At 44.8% G+C, this 25,806-nt stretch overlaps 2 protein-coding genes and 1 long non-coding RNA gene across 10 annotated transcripts in view; 2 read left to right on the top strand and 1 right to left on the bottom strand.

Annotated features, from left to right (window-relative positions):
* The window catches only part of bnc2 (basonuclin zinc finger protein 2), a 539,145-nt gene extending 533,302 nt beyond the window's left edge, over positions 1–5,843 (bottom strand). For all 3 annotated transcript variants that reach the window (XM_067983466.1, XM_067983467.1, XM_067983469.1), the window contains exon 1: positions 5,274–5,843. Coding sequence is in view for 1 of the 3 variants with exons in the window: in XM_067983469.1 (XP_067839570.1) it covers positions 5,274–5,276 (3 nt within the window). In the remaining 2 variants the exon portion in view is untranslated. The remainder of the gene's footprint in view (positions 1–5,273) is intronic.
* LOC137321186 (uncharacterized) lies at positions 5,174–16,837 on the top strand. Of its 2 annotated transcripts, none has more exons than XR_010962731.1 (3): positions 5,174–5,260; positions 14,262–14,579; positions 15,042–16,837. It is a non-coding gene; the product is annotated as an uncharacterized lncRNA (long non-coding RNA). The 2 variants fall into 2 exon arrangements; XR_010962730.1 differs by lacking the exon at positions 5,174–5,260 and adding an exon at positions 13,150–13,230.
* A 782-nt stretch (positions 16,838–17,619) lies between these two features.
* The window catches only part of cntln (centlein, centrosomal protein), a 366,307-nt gene continuing 358,120 nt past the window's right edge, over positions 17,620–25,806 (top strand). For 3 of the 5 annotated variants that reach the window (XM_067983465.1, XM_067983464.1, XM_067983461.1), the window contains exon 1: positions 17,627–17,679. The gene's annotated coding sequence lies outside the window, so the exon portion shown is untranslated. Of the gene's footprint in view, positions 17,684–25,806 lie in introns of all 5 variants that reach the window. The other 2 variants (XM_067983463.1, XM_067983462.1) reach the window with 2 other exon arrangements.

The following is a 25,806-nucleotide window of genomic DNA, read 5'->3' as shown; positions in this document are numbered from 1 at the left end:
GTTTTCGCAGAAAAACGAATGGACTGGCAGAATGTGATCCCAAAGCACCAGTAAAAATCCTGGAATACTGTGTAATGAAAATGGAATTTTCCTTATTCAGTCACAGCTATCCAGTGGGCCTGTCTAATGACCATGAGTCCACATGTATGGCATAAAATCAAACTTTCATTAAGGTACTTACCTTCAAGGCTAAGCCAGAATGAGGCAGTGTGAGCTGTTAAACCAAGGAGATGACCACCAAAATGTTACACTCAACCTGGTCACAGTGACCATTTTCAAATGTGGTCACAGTTTATGGATATGGGTATGTGATTGATCCAAATGCAAGTTCCATTTATTTATACCCATATTTGTTAAACTCTGGCACGCGTTAGAAGGTGCTGCTTAACTCAGTATAGGTCTTTTTTTAAATTAGAAAGCGATGCGTTTTTATTAAGACAGGAGCCATTTTAATTAGGGATGAGTTTTATTGTAAAATCAAGCCAGGTTAGGTATTCAACAAGAAAAACAAAAATAATATTCAGTATCAACATTAAAATGCACCATTATTTACTCATACCCCTAAACACTGTCCTATTTCAAGGGGAATGTACACTTGGCCTCAATTCAATTTGTGCCAGTACAAATACAAAGTCAGGTATTCTTGTGCCCCACTGTGAACAAACTATTGAGCCTTGTGAAGGTATTTAACTGAGCTATTACTGAAATATACATGCTTTTCCTGCTCTGTCATCCTGCTGACATGTTCCAGGATACATCAAGAGGATTGACTGGATTTTTTTAAGCTTTTTCTTACTGTGTTGTACAAAAGGATAGGCACTTTCTCAGGTCATGGAAACTGATCCAGGATAGATTCTACATTACAGATTAAATGGTACTTACAGATACATATATTGGGGATCTTAAACAGTTATATATGATGGGGTAAGATTGCTTGATGATAAGGCTGTGGCCATTAGGAATGACTGTTCCACATGGCTTAAAAGATCAAATGGCTTTCCTATAAAACTCACTACTTTAAAAAGTGGCGTTTGTTGTGCTCTTAAACTGGCAATAACAGGAGTCAGTTTTCAAACATATATATATAAAAAAATCAATATTGTGATGCAGTGCACTGGTGCAGTTTGAACTGCATTAAAGTTGTGCCCAAAAAAAATATAGTGAAGTTCCTGCAAAGAGCACATTCAGCACTAGTCAGGCCCAATATAAGCTGGCATAGCCCTCAAATCCATTCCAGCTACAACAAAAATTATTTTTTTCGGAAGAGCTTGCACAAAACATTTTTGGCACATTAACCAGGTGTAAAAAAGGTATTTGATGCTGGTATAAGCTGTATTTATGCCAGTATTAGTGGGCTCAAGTTGGCTCAGTTTTATTGAGTTATTTTCCCCTCTTTTTCTTGATGTATCAAGTCTGTATTTCATGACTACATATAATAAAAGCTGCTTAGTGTACCTGCTCTGCCCTTTTAGAGTACTCCGGTTTGCTTGCACACTGCAATGCACAAAATCTTTGTCCTTTCACATTAAAAGTAAACAAAAGTCAGATTTAAGCATATAACACTAGTCATAAGCAAGAGGGAATAATTCAAAGTAAATATTGCAAGCAACTAAACTGAAACAATTGTAACCATAGTTAAAATTGCACAAAAAGGTGATTGTAGAACTCAAAAGTTAAAAGATTCTATGTACTTTCTTTTTAAACAATTGTAACTTGAGTGCTTTCTTTCCAGACTTGTAAATATGAAATATGTTTTCCTATTCCCAAAGTCAAGGTAACTGAAATGTCTCATAAAATACCTTTAATTTTAGGGGAAAGCCTGTTGCTGTCACGTAGAGTCCTCGATTCTAAAGCTCCTTATGCTGATTATCAAAAAGTATAGTCTCCAGATAAGCAGTAGTTTGACTTTTTAATGTAATTGTGATATGTATTATTCTGCAAAATTGATGCTTAGCATTTCATTTAATCATATTTACAACCTAGCAAATAAATGATCTCAATTTTAAGACATGTAATAAATCTATTCTGTCCCTTTTAAAATCAAAGATTTGACATTTTTATGACTGCACAGTATATGGCTTGTCACGATACACCAAACCATTGCAAATTCTACATTTCTGGGAGTAAAACAATTCCAAGTTATATTTACCAATCTGAATGCCATTTTATTGTTTTTAAATCAAATAATTCATATTTGTAATCAAATAAATCAGGGCAACCACGTTTGAGGAAATGATTGGCATTTACTTTCACCTTTGTTAAAACTTCAGGATTAATAGAAAACCTCAAAAGATGTTATCAACAGCCCTTGTCTATTTTCTAACACATGCTTTGAATACGTAGCTTACACAGTGCATGGCATAACTACACTCTTCCAATTAGAACAACATTTTCAACAAGGTTCTGTAAGAAATGAGTTTACTTGGCATGTGTGAGATAGTGGAGATGTAAACAATTTTGTTCAAAATTCTAAACTAGTGAGCCATTGGTAGTGTAATACAAATAGTCCATTTACAGCACACATTTTAGAAAATGTACAAATTAGACCTCTAAGTACAGAAAAAAGATGTATTCATCACTTTTGAGTAGTACAACCAAGAGGGTTTTTGATGTCATAGAACCACCCGCACTGTGCTCTTGTGGTCTACAGTATCAACTGATTTCCAAGATTGTGTTACTCGCCTTTGCTTTATTCTAGGCACCAACCGTTCTTTCTATTGCAGTCAGTTCTGACCTGGTGCTGCAGAATGAAATGTTCACTGATCAGGGATAGTCAGACAGTAAGAGTGCAAATTAAATATTAGTACAGATTTGTAACCTTAATAAAAAGGTTTTCTGATCGGTAAAGTGTATTTTACTTCTGTTGTTTTTAGTATCAATGTAGATTGCATAAATCATAAGTCGTGCAACTAATTATACAGAAGGAGTATTTGTAATGTGGACTATAAATGTAATAAAATGTGGTACTTGGGACAAGATGAATTTACAGCTAAAATGATCAGTTAAAAAGGATAAATATTGACCACAATGAGCAAAGATAAAAAGGTTTTCAAGTTCTATTTAAACAATAGAAATATTCAATTAAAGAAGCTCTCTGTCTGGACTATTGTAACAATTTGGAACTAAATTAATCAAAATTCAGTTTGATTACTAGTTTAATTTCAACGTTTAATTTACAAAATCATGGGTGAGCTCACACTTTTCCATCCCATAATTTTGGACATAGCACAGCGGAGACTCTTCTTAAAATGACATCATGATCTGATTTGCAAATAAGGCCACATCTTCTGCAATTCATTTTTAATTGTATATTATTTATGGTCTGTATTGATGTAGACATTTGAGCCAAATTATATGAGTATTAATTATTCGAAGAGGCAGAGCACTAATTTATTCTTGTTGTGACTTAAGTTTTGATTCAGATATTTTCATGCAATCTTTTATATCTCTCCATGCAAGTATCCCCTCCTCCCTTTTCTGGTCATCTTTTCTTCCTCAGTCTTTTCCCATCTATTCAGTTCTGTGTTGTTTAATTTTAAACAATTATTCTAAAACTGCTGAGAAAGTAATCAATGGTCTTCCTAGACTCAAAATGCCTAAAGGGCACCTCAGAGACACATTGTTTCAATATTAATATGTTTGGTAATTTTGACAAAGTCATCTGTTCAGCCTTGTTGTAATAAGTGTATGGAAACATTTACAAATTAAGTCTTTAAAACAGTGAAATGTTAAGGATCTGTGAGTTACTTGTCACAGGATTGTGTGAGACTATTGTTCCTTAGTGGCTATGCATTGTAATCCAGCATCAGTGATTGCATTTAAGCAAATGCAGAATACCAGACTGCAAGGCTGGTAGAAGAGTATTAGAAAGTAGTCTTATTTTTGCAGTGGCTGTTGAGTGTCATAGGTCTAACAAAGGCAGACGTGAAGGGGTTAAACTTCGGTGTTAATTTCTCTCCTTTAAGTATTAGTGGAGGGGAAAAAAAAGCAGATCAATTTGCTGGGGTAAGATCAAATGAAAAAAAAACTATGGAGAAAGAGTCGGGTCAGTGTGGAGAGCCAAGCAGGCCTGTTCTTCATTAACTCAAACCCTCATGGGATGTCACACATTACCTGTCCATGGGCTTATTGAACCACTCAAACCCTCTCTGTGTCTCCATTCTTCTGGGCCTCTGTGAATCACATCCTGCTGCTGACAAGTTAGCAGGGGACTGCGGGTGCAACATGAAAGTGTTTTTTTTTGTCTAAAGCAGCCTGAATTTCGAAAGATGACACACCATACACTCGTGACATGCCAAGATGAAATGGAAGGTCTGAACTGGTCTCCAAGCTGCACAGATAAAAGTAATCAAATGACACCGATGGAATGCAAATTGGCATTCTCGACCACACCACTTACAGATCCATGAAACATCCCTGACAGGAACTACAATTAGGACAAAATATTGTGTTAAGCAACAGACACACACGCACAGAGAACCCAGCAGGCAGAAACATTTCACAAGGGGCGACTGAATAATGATCAAAAAAAAATGTTCACTTTTCCTGTAAGGGTCTTCCCACATCTGGAATGAAAAGCAATCATCTGCCTTTCCAAGAAGGAGGCACAACCAACTAAACCTCTAAACCTTGTAAACTGTACACAGGGAGAGAAAAAAGTGTCACATAAATGCAAGTCACACTCCTCAGCTGCCTGCACTTGACAATCACACTTCAAGAGTGGCTTTGATCACTGACACTGTGCATGCCACATTAACAGAATAGGGAAAAAAATCAGCGAGACCTTACAAATCCAATCAATGTATCTCCTGTTTAATGCACATTATACACCTCAAAACTCTCAGAGTAAGGGGAGTCAGAGGAAAAGTAACAAATCGCAGCCAGAAAACAGGGGGGAAAACAGCCTTAACTTTTACACACACACACACAGACTGCGACAGACACACACACACACACACACACAGACAGGCTACCTTTCAGTTTTTTTTCTACAACCTAAGTACATCAAAACCGGAAATTAGCGAAAAATAAAATTACAAAAAATGGGGAAGATCAACTTTGTTCATTTCCACCCCCAGACCATCCCGTCCTCCGACCAGCGACCCTCTGGGACTAAATCAACAGGGTTACTGAGGGGGGGGGGGGGGGGAGAAACTTTCAGCAAACTTTTTATGACACATCAGCACATGAGGAAGAACTTCCAGCAATGAGATCTGGAAACTCGGTCGGTAATTCGAGGGAAATAAAGAAATAAATGAAGGTGAAATATTTACCATTTCTGCATGGTGTGTCCTGCTCTCTGGTCTCAGGGGTTCAAATGTATCGGAGAAGAGACGATTTCAAGAGAGAATTTAAAAGTTTTTTCAATCTCTGTGGACAGATGACGGATTTTAAATCTGACACCAAACTTCGAGTGAATAGGGGAGAAGTGAGGAGACTTTCCCCTCGCTCCGGCTCCGGGTCGGGCTCCGGGTCGGGGCAGGTTCTTGCTCCGGTCGATGTGAATCCTCCTGGTTTGTTTATGTCTCTCAGACTCCAGACTCCCCGCGCCTTTTAATCTCTCTGCACCCCGACAGAGCTGGGACCGGGTCTAGGTCTGGCTTTGGCGGGTCTAGGTCCGGCTCTGGCTCCGGGTCTGAGTCCGGCTCTGGCTGCAGAGACTCCTCTTTCGGACTGTGATTCGGGGGATTTTTGTGCCAGAAAAGCTCCGCAGCGCCTCGCGAAACGCTTAGTCCGCGAAAGGCGCTCAAGCGCTAAAATGAGGTATTAAATCTTCTTACTCGGAATTAGAGGAAAGTAAAGTGGCCCAAAGTGAGGAGGGCGGTTTCTTCTCATCTCCTCTCCTCTCCTCTCACTGACTCGCCGTCACGGCGCAGGTCGGGGAGAAAAGTCACATCTGGATGTGACACGGAGCTAAATCCCTGCCCTGCACAAATTCCACCACTTACCACATTCACACCATGCTCACACTCACACCACAATACACACTCACACACAGCATTCACACCATGCTCACACCCAGATACACACTCACTCTCAGCATTAACACCCAGATACACACTCACTCAGCAATCACACCCAGATTTCACACTACGATTCACACTCAGCATTCACACCATGCTCACCACCAGAGTTCACACCATGCTCACACTCAGATACACTCTCACACCATGCTCATACCCAGATAAACACACACTCAGCATTCACGCCATGCTCACACCCAGATACATACTCACACTCAGCATTCACACCACACTCACACCCAGATACACACTCACACTCAGCATTCACACCATGCCCACACCCAGATACACACACTCAGCATTCACACCAAGCTCACACCCAGATACACACTCACACTCAGCATTCACACCCAGATACACACACATCCAGAATTCACACCATGCTCACACTCAGCATTACACCACGCTCACACCCAGATACACATTCATCCCCAGCATTCACACCATGCTCACACCCAGATACACACTCACACTCAGCAATCACACCACGCTCACACCCAGATACGCACTCACACCCAGCATTCACACTATGCTCACACCCAGATATATATTCACACCCAGCATTCACACTATGCTCACACCCAGATACACACTCACACCCAGCTCACACCCAAATACTCACTCACACCCAGCATTCACACCATGCTCACACTCAGCATTACACCATGCTCACACCCAGATACACATTCATACCATACTCACACCCAGATACACACTCATTCAGCATTCACACCATGCTCACACCCAGATACACACTCAACCCAGCATTCACACCACACATACCCACACCCAGATACACACTCAACCCAGCATTCACACCACACATACCCACACCCAGCATTACACCATGCTCACACCCAGATATACACTCGCACCATGCTCACTCACACAGTATTCACACCATCCACACACACATATACATACTCACACTCAGCATTCACACCATACGCATGGTACAGACTCACACCCAGATGCATACACCCAGATACACACACCCACACAATATTCACACCATGCACAAATACACACATTCATATACACATTCAGCATTCACACCATGCACAGACACATATACACAGCATTCCCACTATGCACAGATACTAATATACAGCCATGTACACACACAATATTCACACCATGCACACAGACACAAATACACACTCACACTCTGCATTCACACCATACACAGACACAAATACACACTCACACTTAGCATTCACACCAGGTACTCATACACACATACACAAACTCTCACACACCATGCACACAGGCACAAATACACATACACACACACACAACATTCACTCTTTGCACAGACACAAATATGCACACCAGGTACTCATATGCACACACAAACAGAAATTCCTTCACACACCATGCACACAGATACAAATACACACCCAAATACACAATCACGCACAATATTCACTCCATTGCACAGGCACACAAACAAAAATATACACACATTCACACTCATATACAACTCCTTCACACAATATACATACCACATATTCAGACCCAGATACACATTCATGCACAATATTCATGCCATTCACTCAAACACAAATACATATACAACACGTACCCATACACACTCACATCAACTCCATCACACACAATATTTACATCATGCACAGACACAAATAAACAACCATATACAAATTCACACACAACCTCCATCAAATACAACACTTACACATTACACAAATTCAAATCCATAGCAATTTGCACAATCGCAAACTTCACCACACATTATTCACTCCATGCACATTCATAAATACAAACCCATATACATACACGAGCACAGACACAAACTTATACACATACCAACTCCATTACCCATTTATACCATGCACACAGATGCAAATACACATCCATATATACATTTACAACAAACAATTTTCAACATTCACACTATGTATATAGACACATATACTCACATGAATTTCATCACACACAATATTCACAAAAAACACAAAATCACAAATATGCACCCAGATACACACACTCCCACACAAAACTCATCATAAAATATTCACTCCATGCAAAAAACACAAATACTCACACACAAACTGCAATACACTGAACTATTGTACCACGCACACAGATACAAATACACACCCATGTACATGGTCATGCACAAAATCTATCACACAATTTTCACTGCAAGTTCACAAGTAAATACCTGTTTATACACACACAAACTCTATCATAGAATACTGACTTCATGCACATACACAAGTGCACATTGATGTACACACTTACACAAAAATGCACCACACATCTAACTCAGTCCATGCACATAAACCCAAATACACACCCATGTACACACTGTAGGAGAAATGCCATAAGAATTGCCTTAAACATGTCCACAAATGGAGTTAGTAGTCAGACTGAATGCTGGAGAAGGAAAGAGCTAACGCTAATTTAACCATGACGACTTATACAAACAAAAGCATTCCTTCCCAGGAATAGAGGACAACACATGAAGACTACAGGCCATGAGATGGCACGTTAAGGAGGACATAAATATGTCCTGCCTTGTCTGGACCGGTGTGCAATCCCTTTGTTAAAAAGACCAGATGCTAGGGAGCAAACAAGTGACCTGTCTTGTCTAGGTGCTAGTGGTTCATTGATTTGGAGGTCATCAAGGGTAGCAACAGGGCTGTGTAAGGTGATTGACAGCAGAAGGGCTGAACTCTTCTAACATAGGTCACTCAGATTGGTCAATAGAATTGGGGCAGTTACTTTTTATATATATATATATATATATATATATATATAAAATATATATGTGGTTTTTTATACTTAAGTTCAGTCTCAGTTTTCAGTCCTTAGTTTTTAGTTTAGCTCTAGTTCTTTTCGTAATAATTTGTCAAGTGTATGTAGAAGTTGTCACTGTAAACATCGAAAAATGTATCTCCGAGAGAGAGAGGGAGGGTTGCAGAAGTTAAGGTTGTACGGCTATACCAGCCAGTTACAGGCAGACATAAGTGTGTCACTTGATGTACAAGTTTTCCTGAGATCAAGGGTGAGATTTAAGCCAGCCAGTCCAGATACATCTATCAGAACGGAAGGTGAATCTCCCCAGGAGCAGGAGGAACAGAGAACACCTCTACAGATCAGAGACTCTTCACTTTGACATCTTGGAATGCTAACACCATCCTCCCAGAGGAAGGAGAGGCAGCAAACAATTTCTAGGCCTGTATCACATAGTACACTATTCATTCCATCCAGTCACAAATACACACCTACAAAGACACTAGCACTCATACTCTATCACAAACAATCTTCACATCATGCACACAGATGCAAATGCAAACTGATATACAGTCACACACAAACTGCATCATACAATATTCACACCATTCAGACAGCTAAAATATGGAACCATAAATAAACTGATACAAACTTTGTGTGATGGAGTTGGTGTATGATCCACATAACTACAAGTGACTCCCATGTTACCACATTCACCTATTTTTTTATTATTCATTTGTTCTCAGGATGTGGTTGACACTAAAAGGGTAGTATTTACTGCCCATCCTAGTTGCCCCGAGGGCAATAAAACCAAGTAAAGGTGGCAGGTTCCCTTGCCAGGTTTTTACAACACTCCAACAGTTTCCATGGTTACTTTTGGTACTAGCCCACAAATTATTTCAATTTTACAACCTGCTATGGGGTGGGGAATGAATTTTCAGCCTCCAGTTTGTTAGTCCAGTACCATAACCACTAGGCTGTCATACCCTACGGAGAGACACTGGGGCTACCATATTTTACAAAGAGACTCAAATACAAGGGTGCACCTTCACCATATTCATGGCACACACAACACATACACAACATTTCAGCACTCATTACATGTATTTTATACACTGAGGCGCAATACACACACAAAGTTCAGTGCATGCTACATGCATGCCAAACAAATGCAAATATAACACACGACATTCACTCCAAACACTAATTTAAAACCTTACCACATTCAGCCCAATGCCAAATATGCTTAATAACAAAGTTTGTCTTAGTTGACGGCCCTTTCACTTCTGAGTCAGAAAGTTGTGAGTTTAAATCCCACTCTACAGCTTCAGCATATAATCCAGGTTGGCACTGCAGTGCAGTAATGAGAGAGCGCTCTATTGTCGGAGGGAGTTAAACTGAGATCCCATTTACCTATTCCAGATAAGAACAGGAAGCTCTCCTGATGGCCTAGCCAAAGTTCTTCCCTCAACCACCTTAACTGGTCTTTTATCCCACTTGCTGTTTCTGGGACCGCATTGTATGCAAATTGACTGCTGCATTTGCCTACATAACAACAGTGACCAGACTTCAAAAGCAATTCATTTTTGGGTAGTCCTTTGGGATGCAATTAGGTCCTGTATAATATATTCTTTTTTAATTATTAATTCTCAAGATGTGGCTGTCACTGGCAAGGCCAACATTTTTCCCCATCCTTAGTTGCCCTGAGATGGTGGTGCTGGTGGGCCTTCTTCAATTGAGGGGCTCGTTGACAACTTCAGAGGGCGGTTAAGAGTCAATCACACTGGTGTGGGACTGGAGTCACATATAGACCAAATCAGGTAGGACGGCAGGTTTCCTTCCCTAAAGGACATTAGAGAACTAGTTGGGTTTTTACGACAATTCAACAGCTTCATGGTCACTTTTACTGATAACCATTTTTCTTTGATTTGCAAATCTGAATTCAAATTCTCAAACTGCCGTGGTGGGATTTGAACTCACATTCGGACCTCTAGACTAATAATCCAAATTACACGTGGACCCAATTACACATTCTTACACAAACGCCACTACAAACTACATTGATTCTACATACACAATACACAATTCCACAATATATGGGCATGAATGGACATACAAACTGCACTGCCCATCATATTTTCTTCAAAAATAAATATACACACAGAAACTCCACCCTCTTTGCATATACGTAGAAAATCTCCAGTACATTTAACATTAGTTGTGTCCATGCAGTCAAAAATACCCAAAAACAAACACCACACCTAACCCTGTTTATTCTATACATGTACACAGAACTCCACCATGTGAATATTTACTCTGCACACATACATACATGCATAGTCTAAATATATTATTCGCCATATTTTCTTCAAACAGAATAAATCTATATGCAGCTGGAAACACACTCAGACACACACATAATTATATACATAATTTTATATATACCTTCAACTGACGTAGGAAAAGAGAGAATTCTTAGACTACTGAAGTGCAGTATATCAGGATGGGCAAACTACAACACAAGTTAGCGCCCATAAGAGGGAGCAATAACCACCCCCAAAATGTAATGGAAATAAACCAAGAGAAAGTAAACTAGATGGTGTTGTAAAGACACAGTAAAAAGCACCAAAAGGAAGTAGAAGAATGGAGATGAGGATTAAAGAACACAAGAGAAATAATTTGAAAATAAAACAAAGAATGTATAAATGAGGTAGTCTGAAAAAGTAAAAAGAAAAAAAGTGAGAAGTGAAAGGAAACAAACAGAAAGAAGTCAAAACTTAGAGAGAAATTAAATAACTACGAGGGTTGATTTTCTGCTTTTGCACCTGGGCATCAATGATTGATTGGGCCCAAGTCCAGGGTCTGGTTGGACGATCAGAGACCCATAATAAACCCTGTCCAATTTCTGTCCATTCATTTAAATGGTCAGAAAATGGGCTGGAACCCATTGTGGCTGCAATCCTCCCTGTCTGACTTTCCTCAATGTGTTCCACTCAGGTGATTATTTACACCCAAGTACAAGAGAGGAGCATTAGCCCATAAAGTTAAGGTGAAGAATTTGTAAGTGAAAAAGAACAAGGGCACACTCGCTCTGGAAGAGAACGACAGCAAGAAGGGAAACGGAGAAAAAGGAAAATGGAGACTGGAATATTCAGAAATCAAAAAGCAAAGAAAATGTTTATGCAAGAAGTAAAACAGAAACATAGCGGTGTGAAAAATAAAACACAAAGGAAGGAGATAGTAAAAATTGGAAATAAGTGTAAAATTTAGATTACAAATGAAAAAAATGGAGTAAAATGAGGCACTATTAAGTGGAAATGAAAAGAAAAAACAAATGTAACAAATTAAAATAATAAAGTCCAAAGAAGTTGAGTAAATGTGTTAACGAAAATTGAAAAGCAAGAAGCAGAAAAATAAAAGACAAAAACCATTACGTTACTTTTATATTGGTACAATTTTAATAAAGATTCAGGGGGGCAGCGGGCTCTGTTATTCCAACGGGAGATTTATAGACCCAACTTTCCACAGCAGAAAACAGTAACAAGGAAAATAACGATACATTAATAAGTGTGAAAGTAGCAAATGGGCTGGTAACAAAGAAACAAAATAAAGATAGCAGCCAAAGAATAACAAATGGCAGATTAACAAAGAGAAGGTGAAGAGGGTGGAGATGAAGCAGGAGATTAAACCTGTTTGAATAAAATAGGAACAATAAAGCAAAAAGAAAGAAAACAAATCACATCAAAATAAAGGAGAAAAGGAAAATACAATAAAGAACAAGTGAGAAGATTTATTAAAATAAAATATTAATTTGACAGGAAAAAAGAATCGATCAAGATCCTGGCGATAGAAATGTGATCGACTCTATAAAGTACACGCCACCTTACTCTTGTGGGAGCAGTAACAAGTGAGAAAATACAATATTATTAAGGACATCTAACTGATAAAGATTCGACACAGTTTATGAATATTTCCTGTCATCAACTGGAAAATTGTACTTGAAAAGGGAATGTTAAAACAAACTAAAAACCAGCCCCGTTATTCTATGGGCAACAGACCAAGTAACAAACTTTTTTTTAAACTAAAAGTATGTTCTAGTCCACAAAATACACAAACCAGTAATAATTATACTGTTACTCCGATCGGTTGTAATAAAGATTAAATTATAAACTTCTGGATCTGAAATGTGACGATTCCATCAGTTTGATTTTTGTAGAGGAGAGACCCCGAGCGTGCTGCCTGAGTATATGAAGTAAAGTTTTAAAGAGCTCCGAGAAAAGTAACTAACTCCGCCCAGAATCTAAATGCACAAAGTTTAAAGTGCGAGCTTGAATTTCTGAAATTAACCATTCAAAAACAGTAAACAACCCAAAGTAATCCAGCAACACCCGAATACAAAAACAGTTGCAAAAGAGGACAGACACCTCGCTATTCCTTCATCATATTTGTAAGTTTTACTGAAAATTTAATGCACCAAAAAGGAAATCGCGAAGGAGCCGTTGTATTGACGAGTGCTCTCCAGTGAAGTGCAGATATTGTAGTTCAATTCGTTTTTCTCTGGGGAAAAATTGTGACTTTATACAATATCCAACTAAATTCTCTAAATGCATGGAAGTGCTTGCGTTCAGCTACCAGATTGTGCCTAAATTAACGCTTTTTTGATATACTTACATTAATTCCTTGATATACTCACATTAATTCAACAGGTTAAACTGAAGTAGGCAATGTATTTGGATATAAATTAATTTCTATTTTCACGACAGAGTTATGTAGCAACAAAACAGCAGAGAATGATGTTTGTATTGTTGTTGATTTCATTATTTATCACTTTCACCAGTATTTTTTGTTGATCAAAAACAGGACACTTATGGCGTCCCATTTGGTCTTCTGCTGCTTGCAGTGATGCCTGTGGGGTACGGTTCAGGTACCTCCCCGGGCAACCCTGGAGGCAGCTGAAGACCAAACACAATTCCTGTTGTCCGTGAAAATTTTATAGCTGAAAGGAATAAATTAAACCAGCAAGAGTATGCTGAAGAATTCCCACTCTATATTGTTATTGTCTGTTTATCATTGTTACAATGCATTAGCTGTTTAAAAAAATGCATAAATATATACAGATAACCACACACTCCCACATATTGTTTACATATATTTATTACACCCTTGTGTTAAAATGCTACATATGATTGCTGAAGAACTGTCATGTTTGAGAAAAAAGCTTTCAACACTGCGCGTTAATTAGTCTCAGCTGGCAATCGTCTGCAGTAAATTGGAACACGAGACACTGATGTTACAAAGCTCCTGCAAAATGGGTGAAAAATGTATTGGATTATTATATTAAATGCGTGTCCCTACATTACAACAGTGACTACACTTCAAAACATTTTTCATTGGCTGTAAAGCACTTTGAGACATCTTGAGATTTTGAAAGGTGCTGTATAATTGTAATTCCTTTCTTTTCCTTCCTTTACCGATCAGGAAGATCCAGATTGAATGGTCTGTGCTATGGTGTCAGCTCGAGCAGAGTGGTTACCATCCAGTTGAAATACAAGTGCCAATTGATTCACTGCAGGCTGTACCATCAGAATTGGACATTGGGCAGACAAATGAAGAGTTGACTTCAATCCTGATTGGACCAAATCAATAAGTGTTGAGGAATATTGACTATAATGATGCCTAGAAAGGTTGCAAACTTTCTTTAATTTTAAGCATTGGTAACCATTTCTGATGTATGCTGGGTAAATAAATAATGAAGTTGGCTTGAGAGGCTGGCCTGAGAATTCCACTCACACCCAGGTATTCCAATTTTTTTTGTTACTTTGGTAACCCTGAAATCAGTTCTTTATAGCTCCTGTTTGAGTGTATATGTTTATATCATATACAAAATATATTAAAAATCTTACATCTGCATGGATTTTATGTCTGTGCAACTTGGCTTCCTGACATCACACTTTTGACAAACTTTTTGTGACAATTTTTTCCCATTATTGCTGCCATGTCCATGTTTATAATGGAAAATGCCTGTGGAAACTCTTCACTCTGACTGTAAAATCTGAGCACCCTGACCCCACAATTTTCTCAAAATACTTTCTGAATTTTTTATGCCATTCTTTTCTTTAGTAACTAAAATTTCTAATGTCTAAAATAGATATTTAATCAAATTTTTTAATTCAAAAATTACATATTTCATAACATGACTAAATGTATCTCCTGTGTATTTTGATAATTAATAATTAGAATGTTTACATTTGCTTACAGCTGTGAGAGAGAGAGATAGATGGAGAGGCAGCAACTGGCACAGAGAGTGGAACTTTAGCAGGGGTGTAAACTGGCAATGGATCCGCCCCCTATTATACATCCTGCCTGATTTTCCTTTCAAGGAATGAAATACATGCCTAGGAACCAATCACAAAATACTAAACTCAATTGTTAATTGTATCTGTGTGATTATAGCAATTAGTGTTAATTGTATTCAGGTGGTGCGTATCAATTGGGAACTCTCTTGTATCCATTTGTAAGAGAGCTGATCTAGGGTGTGGTGTGGGTAATGTTGATCTCTGTGAATAAAGGCTTGGAAGCAACTGAAGACCAGGCTGTAGTATTCTATCCTTCACCGCTGGGCTATCCAGTTTAGAACATCAATGTTTCTCGAGGTCTGTTAGAAAATCACAAACCAGTGCTATCCGATCTGGGATCTCTCCATCCAGTGCTGTCTGACCCATACTCTTCTCCTCCTCTCACTGCTGACAGACACCAGGAATCCACCAGTGAGCCAAATCTCACATTTCAAACCCACTTGTGCCGAACCTTAGGTTCACCTTCCACGGCTTTACTGAAACCAGACTGATGGATGCTGCAAATTACAACAGCCTCCTGCAGTACTGTCAAACTGCAGGGGCCTCACCCCAGTTCTACCAAACCCCAGGTCCATTCCCCAGTACTACCAAAGTCTAGCATGGAGCCCATCACTGCTAAAGTGCAGGGTGCTCCCGCAAGGAGCTAAACCCCATTTCCCCTCCCCAGTACCGCTAAATGTCAGGTATCGACATCCAATTGGTGAATCTTGCACACCATCTTGCTGTGTATTCTCAACAATAAAAATGGTAAGAAATAAAAATTAAATACATAGATAAAGGAAAATACACACAGATGAGACTACCTCATTCACTCATTCACAGTTTTAAGAACATAAGAAATAGGAGCAGGAGTAGGCCATCCAGCTCCTCGAGCCTGCTCCGCCATTCAACAAGATCATGGCTGATCTTCTACCTCAATGCCATTTTCCTGCACTATCCCCATATCCCTTGATGTCTTTAACATCTAGAAATCTATCGATCTCTGTTTTGAATGTACTCAATAACTGAGCCTCCATGGCCCTCTGGGGTAGAGAATTCCAAAGATTCACCACCCTCTGAGTGAAGAAATTTCTCCTAATCTCAATCCTAAATGGCCGACCCCTTATTCTGAGACTGTGACCCTGGTTCTAGACTCCCCAGCCAGGGGAAACATCCTCCCTGCATCTACCCTGTCGAGCCCTGTAAGAATTTTGTATGTTTCAATGAGATCACCTCTCATTCTTCTAAACTCTAGAGAATACAGGCCTAGTCTACTCAATCTCTCCTCATATGATAATCCGCCATCCCAGGAATCAGTCTGGTGAACCTTCGTTGTACTCCCTCAATGGCAAGTATATCCTTTCTTAGGTAAGGAGACCAAATTTGTACACAATACTCCAGGTGCGGTCTCACCAAGGCCCTGTGTTACTGCAGTAAGACATCCTTACTCCTGTGCTCAAATCCTCTTATAATAAAGGCCAACATACCATTTGCCTTCCTAATTGCTTGCTGCACCTGCATGTTTGCTTTCAGTGACTCATGTACAAGGACACCCAGGTTCCTTTGAACATCAACATTTCCCAATCTCTTACCATTTAAAAAATGTTCACAGTTTTCATAGACTAATGAATAGAGTTGTGAAATTCAATTCCTGAAACACTAGTATACATCCCAGAAAACATTTAAAAACGGTATTTGACTTATTCAATACTGTAAATTAGTGGCTCCGTAGTTATCCCCATAAACACTCTTATTGTTATAAAACAGCAAATCTTCTGTACTTCTATTAAGAAAATGGTTAGTGGTAGTAACATGAAATTTATTGAAAGCTAGTTCAACAAAAGAATGATTAAAGAATTTTAAACATTTAAAGGCTACAAAAGTGTTTTGCGGTTAACAGACAAAAGATAATCTGAGATGTTCCCATCAGAAATTAAATAGTTGAGAAAAACCCCAGCCCAATCATACAATGATTGGATTGGCTGTTTTGGCATTATTGTCTTCTATGAGTAATGTTTATGATTATTGGCAATATCTGTTAAATGTTATTACCAAAGATCTCATACTATATTAGTATTAGGTATTGATTCCTTTTATTGTGAACATTTTGCAAATCATATGGTCTGGATGAATTTGCAGATGGTTTGGTTTAATACACTATGTACATACTATAGAGTCTCTGTCCTTGTCAGTGTTTAGTCCAATTCGCCATGAATAAAACCACCAGAGAGGGCCAACAGTTTTTTAAAGTGTATTTTTATTGATTTATGATAACAAAAAAATAAACCAATTGTCTGTTTCTGTAACTGAGACGAGTGTCAGTGTGAGTAAATATCCAGATCAGTCTCCTTGCTGCACTCTGCAATGATCCACTCTCCCGGACTCGACACAAACTCTCTCCGCTTCAGGAATTTAACTTTTATGACGCGAGATATCGGGGGCGGGGCCACGCTGCCGGAAAGTGTCGCGCAGCGGAGCCCAGAGGAAGAAAATTTACTTTACGGGAGGCGGGGAGTTTGAACCAACAGAAATTACCGGAGCGGCGGGAGAACCGGGAGTGAGTGAGTGAGGGAAAGAAAAACAGGGAGGGAGTGAGTGAAAAACAGGGAGTGAGTGAGGGAAAGAAAAACAGGGAGAGAGTGAGTGAAAGAAAAACAGGGAGAGAGTGAGTGAGGGAAAGAAAAACAGGGAGGGAGTGAGTGAGGGAAAGAAAAACAGGGAGAGAGTGAGTGAAAGAAAAACAGGGAGAGAGTGAGTGAGGGAAAGAAAAACAGGGAGGGAGTGAGTGAAAGAAAAACAGGGAGAGAGTGAGGGAAAGAAAAACAGGGAGTGAGTGAGTGAGGGAAAGAAAAACAGGGAGTGAGTGAGTGAGGGAAAGAAAAACAGGGAGTGAGTGAGTGAAAGAAAAACAGGGAGTGAGTGAGTGAGTGAAAGAAAAACAGGGAGAGAGTGAGGGAAAGAAAAACAGGGAGTGAGTGAGTGAGGGAAAGAAAAACAGGGAGTGAGTGAGTGAGGGAAAGAAAAACAGGGAGTGAGTGAGTGAGGGAAAGAAAAACAGGGAGTGAGTGAGTGAAAGAAAAACAGGGAGTGAGTGAAAGAAAAACAGGGAGAGAGTGAGGGAAAGAAAAACAGGGAGTGAGTGAGTGAGGGAAAGAAAAACAGGGAGTGAGTGAGTGAGGGAAAGAAAAACAGGGAGTGAGTGAGGGAAAGAAAAACAGGGAGTGAGTGAGGGAAAGAAAAACAGGGAGTGAGTGAGTGAGGGAAAGAAAAACAGGGAGTGAGTGAGTGAAAGAAAAACAGGGAGTGAGTGAGTGAGTGAAAGAAAAACAGGGAGAGAGTGAGGGAAAGAAAAACAGGGAGTGAGTGAGTGAGTGAGGGAAAGAAAAACAGGGAGTGAGTGAGTGAGGGAAAGAAAAACAGGGAGTGAGTGAGTGAAAGAAAAACAGGGAGTGAGTGAGTGAGGGAAAGAAAAACAGGGAGTGAGTGAGTGAGGGAAAGAAAAACAGGGAGTGAGTGAGTGAAAGAAAAACAGGGAGTGAGTGAGTGAGTGAAAGAAAAACAGGGAGTGAGTGAGTGAGGGAAAGAAAAACAGGGAGTGAGTGAGTGAAAGAAAAACAGGGAGTGAGTGAGGGAAAGAAAAACAGGGAGTGAGTGAGTGAGGGAAAGAAAAACAGGGAGGGAGTGAGGGAAAGAAAAACAGGGAGTGAGTGAGTGAGGGAAAGAAAAACAGGGAGGGAGTGAGGGAAAGAAAAACAGGGAGTGAGTGAGGGAAAGAAAAACAGGGAGTGAGTGAGTGAAAGAAAAACAGGGAGTGAGTGAGGGAAAGAAAAACAGGGAGTGAGTGAGTGAGGGAAAGAAAAACAGGGAGGGAGTGAGTGAAAGAAAAACAGGGAGTGAGTGAGGGAAAGAAAAACAGGGAGTGAGTGAGTGAGGGAAAGAAAAACAGGGAGGGAGTGAGGGAAAGAAAAACAGGGAGTGAGTGAGTGAGGGAAAGAAAAACAGGGAGGGAGTGAGGGAAAGAAAAACAGGGAGTGAGTGAGTGAAAGAAAAACAGGGAGTGAGTGAGGGAAAGAAAAACAGGGAGGGAGTGAGGGAAAGAAAAACAGGGAGGGAGTGAGGGAAAGAAAAACAGGGAGTGAGTGAGTGAGGGAAAGAAAAACAGGGAGAGAGTGAGGGAAAGAAAAACAGGGAGTGAGTGAGGGAAAGAAAAACAGGGAGGGAGTGAGGGAAAGAAAAACAGGGAGTGAGTGAGTGAGGGAAAGAAAAACAGGAGAGAGTGAGGGAAAGAAAAACAGGGAGGGAGTGAGGGAAAGAAAAACAGGGAGGGAGTGAGGGAAAGAAAAACAGGGAGTGAGTGAGGGAAAGAAAAACAGGGAGTGAGTGAGTGAGGGAAAGAAAAACAGGGAGAGAGTGAGGGAAAGAAAAACAGGGAGTGAGTGAGGGAAAGAAAAACAGGGAGGGAGTGAGGGAAAGAAAAACAGGGAGGGAGTGAGTGAAAGAAAAACAGGGAGGGAGGGAGTGAAAGAAAAACGGAGTGAGTGAGGGAAAGAAAAACAGGGAGTGAGTGAGGGAAAGAAAAACAGGGAGGGAGGGAGGGAAAGAAAAACAGGGAGGGAGGGAGGGAAAGAAAAACAGGGAGGGAGTGAGGGAAAGAAAAACAGGGAGTGAGTGAGGGAAAGAAAAACAGGGAGTGAGTGAGGGAAAGAAAAACAGGGAGGGAGTGAGTGAAAGAAAAACAGGGAGTGAGTGAGGGAAAGAAAAACAGGGAGGGAGTGAGGGAAAGAAAAACAGGGAGGGAGTGAGGGAAAGAAAAACAGGGAGGGAGTGAGGGAAAGAAAAACAGGGAGTGAGTGAGTGAGGGAAAGAAAAACAGGGAGAGAGTGAGTGAGGGAAAGAAAAACAGGGAGAGAGTGAGGGAAAGAAAAACAGGGAGGGAGTGAGTGAAAGAAAAACAGGGAGGGAGTGAGGGAAAGAAAAACAGGGAGTGAGTGAGTGAAAGAAAAACAGGGAGGGAGTGAGTGAGTGAGGGAAAGAAAAACAGGGAGTGAGTGAGGGAAAGAAAAACAGGGAGTGAGTGAGGGAAAGAAAAACAGGGAGGGAGTGAGTGAAAGAAAAACAGGGAGTGAGTGAGTGAAAGAAAAACAGGGAGTGAGTGAGGGAAAGAAAAACAGGGAGTGAGTGAGGGAAAGAAAAACAGGGAGTGAGTGAGTGAAAGAAAAACAGGGAGGGAGTGAGTGAAAGAAAAACAGGGAGGGAGTGAGTGAAAGAAAAACAGGGAGGGAGTGAGTGAAAGAAAAACAGGGAGGGAGTGAGGGAAAGAAAAACAGGGAGGGAGGGAGTGAAAGAAAGAAAAAAAAAAAGGGAGGGAGTGAGAGTGAGAAAAAAAACCGGGAGTGAACCGAGAGTGAGAGTGTGTGAGTGAGTGAGAGAGAGAGAACCGTGAGTGAGAGAGAGAGAACCGTGAGTGAGAGGGGGGACCGTGAGTGAGAGGGGGGACCGTGAGTGAGAGGGGGGACCGTGAGTGAGAGGGGGGACCGTGAGTGAGAGGGGGGACCGTGAGTGAGAGGGGGGACCGTGAGTGAGAGGGGGGACCGTGAGTGAGAGGGGGGACCGTGAGTGAGAGGGGGGACCGTGAGTGAGAGGGGGGACCGTGAGTGAGAGGGGGGACCTTGAGTGAGAGGGGGGACCGTGAGTGAGAGGGGGGACCGTGAGTGAGAGGGGGGACCGTGAGTGAGAGGGGGGACCGTGAGTGAGAGGGGGGACCGTGAGTGAGAGGGGGGACCGTGAGTGAGAGGGGGGACCGTGAGTGAGAGGGGGGACCGTGAGTGAGAGGGGGGACCGTGAGTGAGAGGGGGGACCGTGAGTGAGAGGGGGGACCGGGAGTGAGAGGGGGGACCGGGAGTGAGAGGGGGGACCGGGAGTGAGAGGGGGGACCGGGAGTGAGAGGGGGGACCGGGAGTGAGAGGGGGGACCGGGAGTGAGAGGGGGGACCGGGAGTGAGGGCGAGTGAGGGCGAGGACCGGGAGTGAGGGCGAGGACCGGGAGTGAGGGCGAGGACCGGGAGTGAGGGCGAGGACCGGGAGTGAGGGCGAGGACCGGGAGTGAGGGCGAGGACCGGGAGTGAGGGCGAGGACCGGGAGTGAGGGCGAGGACCGGGAGTGAGGGCGAGGACCGGGAGTGAGGGCGAGGACCGGGAGTGAGGGCGAGGACCGGGAGTGAGGGCGAGGACCGGGAGTGAGGGCGAGGACCGGGAGTGAGGGCGAGGACCGGGAGTGAGGGCGAGGACCGGGAGTGTGGGCGAGGACCGGGAGTGTGGGCGAGGACCGGGAGTGTGGGCGAGGACCGGGAGTGTGGGCGAGGACCGGGAGTGTGGGCGAGTGAGGGCGAGGACCGGGAGTGTGGGCGAGGACCGGGAGTGTGGGCGAGTGAGGGCGAGAACCGGGAGTGTGGGCGAGCGAGGGCGAGAACCGGGAGTGTGGGCGAGAACCGGGAGTGAGGGCGAGCGAGGGCGAGAACCGGGAGCGAGGGCGAGAACCGGGAGCGAGGGCGAGAACCGGGAGCGTGGGGGAGAACCGGGAGCGAGGGGGAGAACCGGGAGCGAGGGGGAGAACCGGGAGCGAGGGGGAGAACCGGGAGCGAGGGGCAGAACCGGGAGCGAGGGGGAGAGAGGGCGAGCACCGGGAGTGAGGGCGAGCACCGGGAGTGAGGGCGAGAACCGGGAGTGAGGGCGAGAACCGGGAGTGAGGGCGAGAACCGGGAGTGAGGGCGAGAACCGGGAGTGAGGGCGAGAACCGGGAGTGAGGGGGAGAGAGGGCGAGTGAGGGCGAGAACCGGGAGTGAGGGCGAGAACCGGGAGTGAGGGCGAGAACCGGGAGTGAGGGCGAGAACCGGGAGTGAGGGCGAGAACCGGGAGTGAGGGCGAGAACCGGGAGTGAGGGCGAGAACCGGGAGTGAGGGGGAGAGAGGGGCAAGTGAGGGGGAGAGAGGGGCAAGTGAGGGGGAGTGAGGGCGAGTGAGGGCGAGAACCGGGAGTGAGGGCGAGAACCGGGAGTGAGGGCGAGAACCGGGAGTGAGGGCGAGAACCGGGAGTGAGGGGGAGAGAGGGCGAGTGAGGGCGAGAACCGGGTGTGAGGGCGAGTGAGGGCGAGAACCGGGTGTGAGGGCGAGTGAGGGCGAGAACCGTGAGTGAGGGCGAGAACCGTGAGTGAGGGCGAGAACCGTGAGTGAGGGCGAGAACCGTGAGTGAGGGCGAGAACCGTGAGTGAGGGCGAGAACCGTGAGTGAGGGCGAGAACCGTGAGTGAGGGCGAGAACCGTGAGTGAGGGCGAGAACCGTGAGTGAGGGCGAGAGAGGGCGAGTGAAGGCGAGTGAGGGCGAGAACCGGGAGTGAGGGCGAGAACCGGGAGTGAGGGCGAGAACCGGGAGTGAGGGCGAGAACCGGGTGTGAGGGGGAGAACCGGGTGTGAGGGGGAGAGAGGGCGAGTGAGGGCGAGAACCGGGAGTGAGGGCGAGAACCGGGAGTGAGGGCGAGAACCGGCGAGTGAGGGCGAGAACCGGCGAGTGAGGGCGAGAACCGGGAGTGAGGGCGAGAACCGGGAGTGAGGGCGAGAACCGGGAGTGAGGGCGAGAACCGGGAGTGAGGGCGAGAACCGGGAGTGAGGGCGAGAACCGGGAGTGAGGGCGAGAACCGGGAGTGAGGGCGAGAACCGGGAGTGAGGGCGAGAACCGGGAGTGAGGGCGAGAACCGGGAGTGAGGGCGAGAACCGGGAGTGAGGGCGAGAACCGGGAGTGAGGGCGAGAACCGGGAGTGAGGGCGAGAACCGGGAGTGAGGGCGAGAACCGGGAGTGAGGGCGAGAACCGGGAGTGAGGGCGAGAACCGGGAGTGAGGGCGAGAACCGGGAGTGAGGGCGAGAACCGGGAGTGAGGGCGAGAACCGGGAGTGAGGGCGAGAACCGGGAGTGAGGGCGAGTGAGGGCGAGAACCGTGAGTGAGGGCGTGAGAGAGAGAGAACCGTGAGTGAGGGCGTGAGAGAGAGAGAACCGGGAGTGAGTGCGTGAGAGAGAGAGAACCGGGAGTGAGTGCGTGAGAGAGAGAGAACCGGGAGTGAGTGCGTGAGAGAGAGAGAACCGGGAGTGAGTGCGTGAGAGAGAGAGAACCGGGAGTGAGTGCGTGAGAGTGTGTGTGAGAGAGAGAGAGAACCGGGAGTGAGTGCGTGAGAGAGAGAGAGAACCGGGAGTGAGAGCGTGAGTGAGTGTGTGAGAGAGAGAACCGTGAGTGAGTGCGTGAGAGAGAGAGAACCGTGAGTGAGTGTGAGAGAGAGAACCGTGAGTGAGTGCGTGAGAGAGAGAGAACCGGGAGTGAGTGCGTGAGAGAGAGAGAACCGGGAGTGAGTGCGTGAGAGAGAGAGAACCGGGAGTGAGTGCGTGAGAGAGAGAGAACCGGGAGTGAGTGCGTGAGAGAGAGAGAGAGAGAACCGGGAGTGAGTGCGTGAGAGAGAGAGAACCGGGAGTGAGTGCGTGAGAGCGAGAGAACCGGGAGTGAGTGCGTGTGAGAGAGAGAGAGAGAACCGGGAGTGAGTGCGTGTGAGAGAGAGAGAGAGAACCGGGAGTGAGTGCGTGTGAGAGAGAGAGAGAGAACCGGGAGTGAGTGCCTGTGAGAGAGAGAGAGAGAACCGGGAGTGAGTGCGTGTGAGAGAGAGAGAGAGAACCGGGAGTGAGTGCGTGTGAGAGAGAGAGAGAGAGAACCGGGAGTGAGTGCGTGTGAGAGAGAGAGAGAGAACCGGGAGTGAGTGCGTGTGAGAGAGAGAGAGAGAACCGGGAGTGAGTGCGTGTGAGAGAGAGGGAGAGAGCCGGGAGTGAGTGCGTGTGAGAGAGAGAGAGAGAACCGGGAGTGAGTGCGTGTGAGAGAGAGAACCGTGAGTGAGGGCGTGAGAGAGAGAGAACCGTGAGTGAGGGCGTGAGAGAGAGAGAACCGGGAGTGAGTGCGTGAGAGAGAGAGAACCGGGAGTGAGTGCGTGAGAGAGAGAGAACCGGGAGTGAGTGCGTGAGAGAGAGAGAACCGGGAGTGAGTGCGTGAGAGAGAGAGAACCGGGAGTGAGTGCGTGAGAGTGTGTGTGAGAGAGAGAGAGAACCGGGAGTGAGTGCGTGAGAGAGAGAGAGAACCGGGAGTGAGAGCGTGAGTGAGTGTGTGAGAGAGAGAACCGTGAGTGAGTGCGTGAGAGAGAGAGAACCGTGAGTGAGTGTGAGAGAGAGAACCGTGAGTGAGTGCGTGAGAGAGAGAGAACCGGGAGTGAGTGCGTGAGAGAGAGAGAACCGGGAGTGAGTGCGTGAGAGAGAGAGAACCGGGAGTGAGTGCGTGAGAGAGAGAGAACCGGGAGTGAGTGCGTGAGAGAGAGAGAACCGGGAGTGAGTGCGTGAGAGAGAGAGAGAGAGAACCGGGAGTGAGTGCGTGAGAGAGAGAGAACCGGGAGTGAGTGCGTGAGAGCGAGAGAACCGGGAGTGAGTGCGTGTGAGAGAGAGAGAGAGAACCGGGAGTGAGTGCGTGTGAGAGAGAGAGAGAGAACCGGGAGTGAGTGCGTGTGAGAGAGAGAGAGAGAACCGGGAGTGAGTGCGTGTGAGAGAGAGGGAGGGAACCGGGAGTGAGTGCGTGTGAGAGAGAGAGAGAGAACCGGGAGTGAGTGCGTGTGAGAGAGAGAACCGTGAGTGAGGGCGTGAGAGAGAGAGAACCGGGAGTGAGTGCGTGAGAGAGAGAGAACCGGGAGTGAGTGCGTGAGAGAGAGAGAACCGGGAGTGAGTGCGTGAGAGAGAGAGAACCGGGAGTGAGTGCGTGAGAGAGAGAGAACCGGGAGTGAGTGCGTGAGAGAGAGAGAACCGGGAGTGAGTGCGTGAGAGAGAGAGAACCGGGAGTGAGTGCGTGAGAGTGTGTGTGAGAGAGAGAGAGAACCGGGAGTGAGTGCGTGAGAGAGAGAGAGAACCGGGAGTGAGAGCGTGAGTGAGTGTGTGAGAGAGAGAACCGTGAGTGAGTGCGTGAGAGAGAGAGAACCGTGAGTGAGTGTTAGAGAGAGAACCGTGAGTGAGTGCGTGAGAGAGAGAGATCCGGGAGTGAGTGCGTGAGAGAGAGAGATCCGGGAGTGAGTGCGTGAGAGAGAGAGAACCGGGAGTGAGTGCGTGAGAGAGAGAGAACCGGGAGTGAGTGCGTGAGAGAGAGAGAACCGGGAGTGAGTGCGTGAGAGAGAGAGAACCGGGAGTGAGTGCGTGAGAGAGAGAGAGAGTGAACCGGGAGTGAGTGCGTGAGAGAGAGAGAGAGTGAACCGGGAGTGAGTGCGTGAGAGAGAGAGAACCGGGAGTGAGTGCGTGAGAGCGAGAGAACCGGGAGTGAGTGCGTGTGAGAGAGAGAGAGAGAACCGGGAGTGAGTGCGTGTGAGAGAGAGAGAGAGAACCGGGAGTGAGTGCGTGTGAGAGAGAGAGAGAGAACCGGGAGTGAGTGCCTGTGAGAGAGAGAGAGAGAACCGGGAGTGAGTGCGTGTGAGAGAGAGAGAGAGAACCGGGAGTGAGTGCGTGTGAGAGAGAGAGAGAGAACCGGGAGTGAGTGCGTGTGAGAGAGAGAGAGAGAACCGGGAGTGAGTGCGTGTGAGAGAGAGAGAGAGAACCGGGAGTGAGTGCGTGTGAGAGAGAGGGAGAGAACCGGG

This window comes from Heptranchias perlo, chromosome 4 (assembly GCF_035084215.1).
Source record: "Heptranchias perlo isolate sHepPer1 chromosome 4, sHepPer1.hap1, whole genome shotgun sequence".
Classification (NCBI taxonomy): Eukaryota; Metazoa; Chordata; class Chondrichthyes; order Hexanchiformes; family Hexanchidae; genus Heptranchias; species Heptranchias perlo.
The sequence above is the reverse complement of the archived record's forward strand: the minus strand, read 5'-3'. Positions and strand labels throughout refer to the sequence as shown.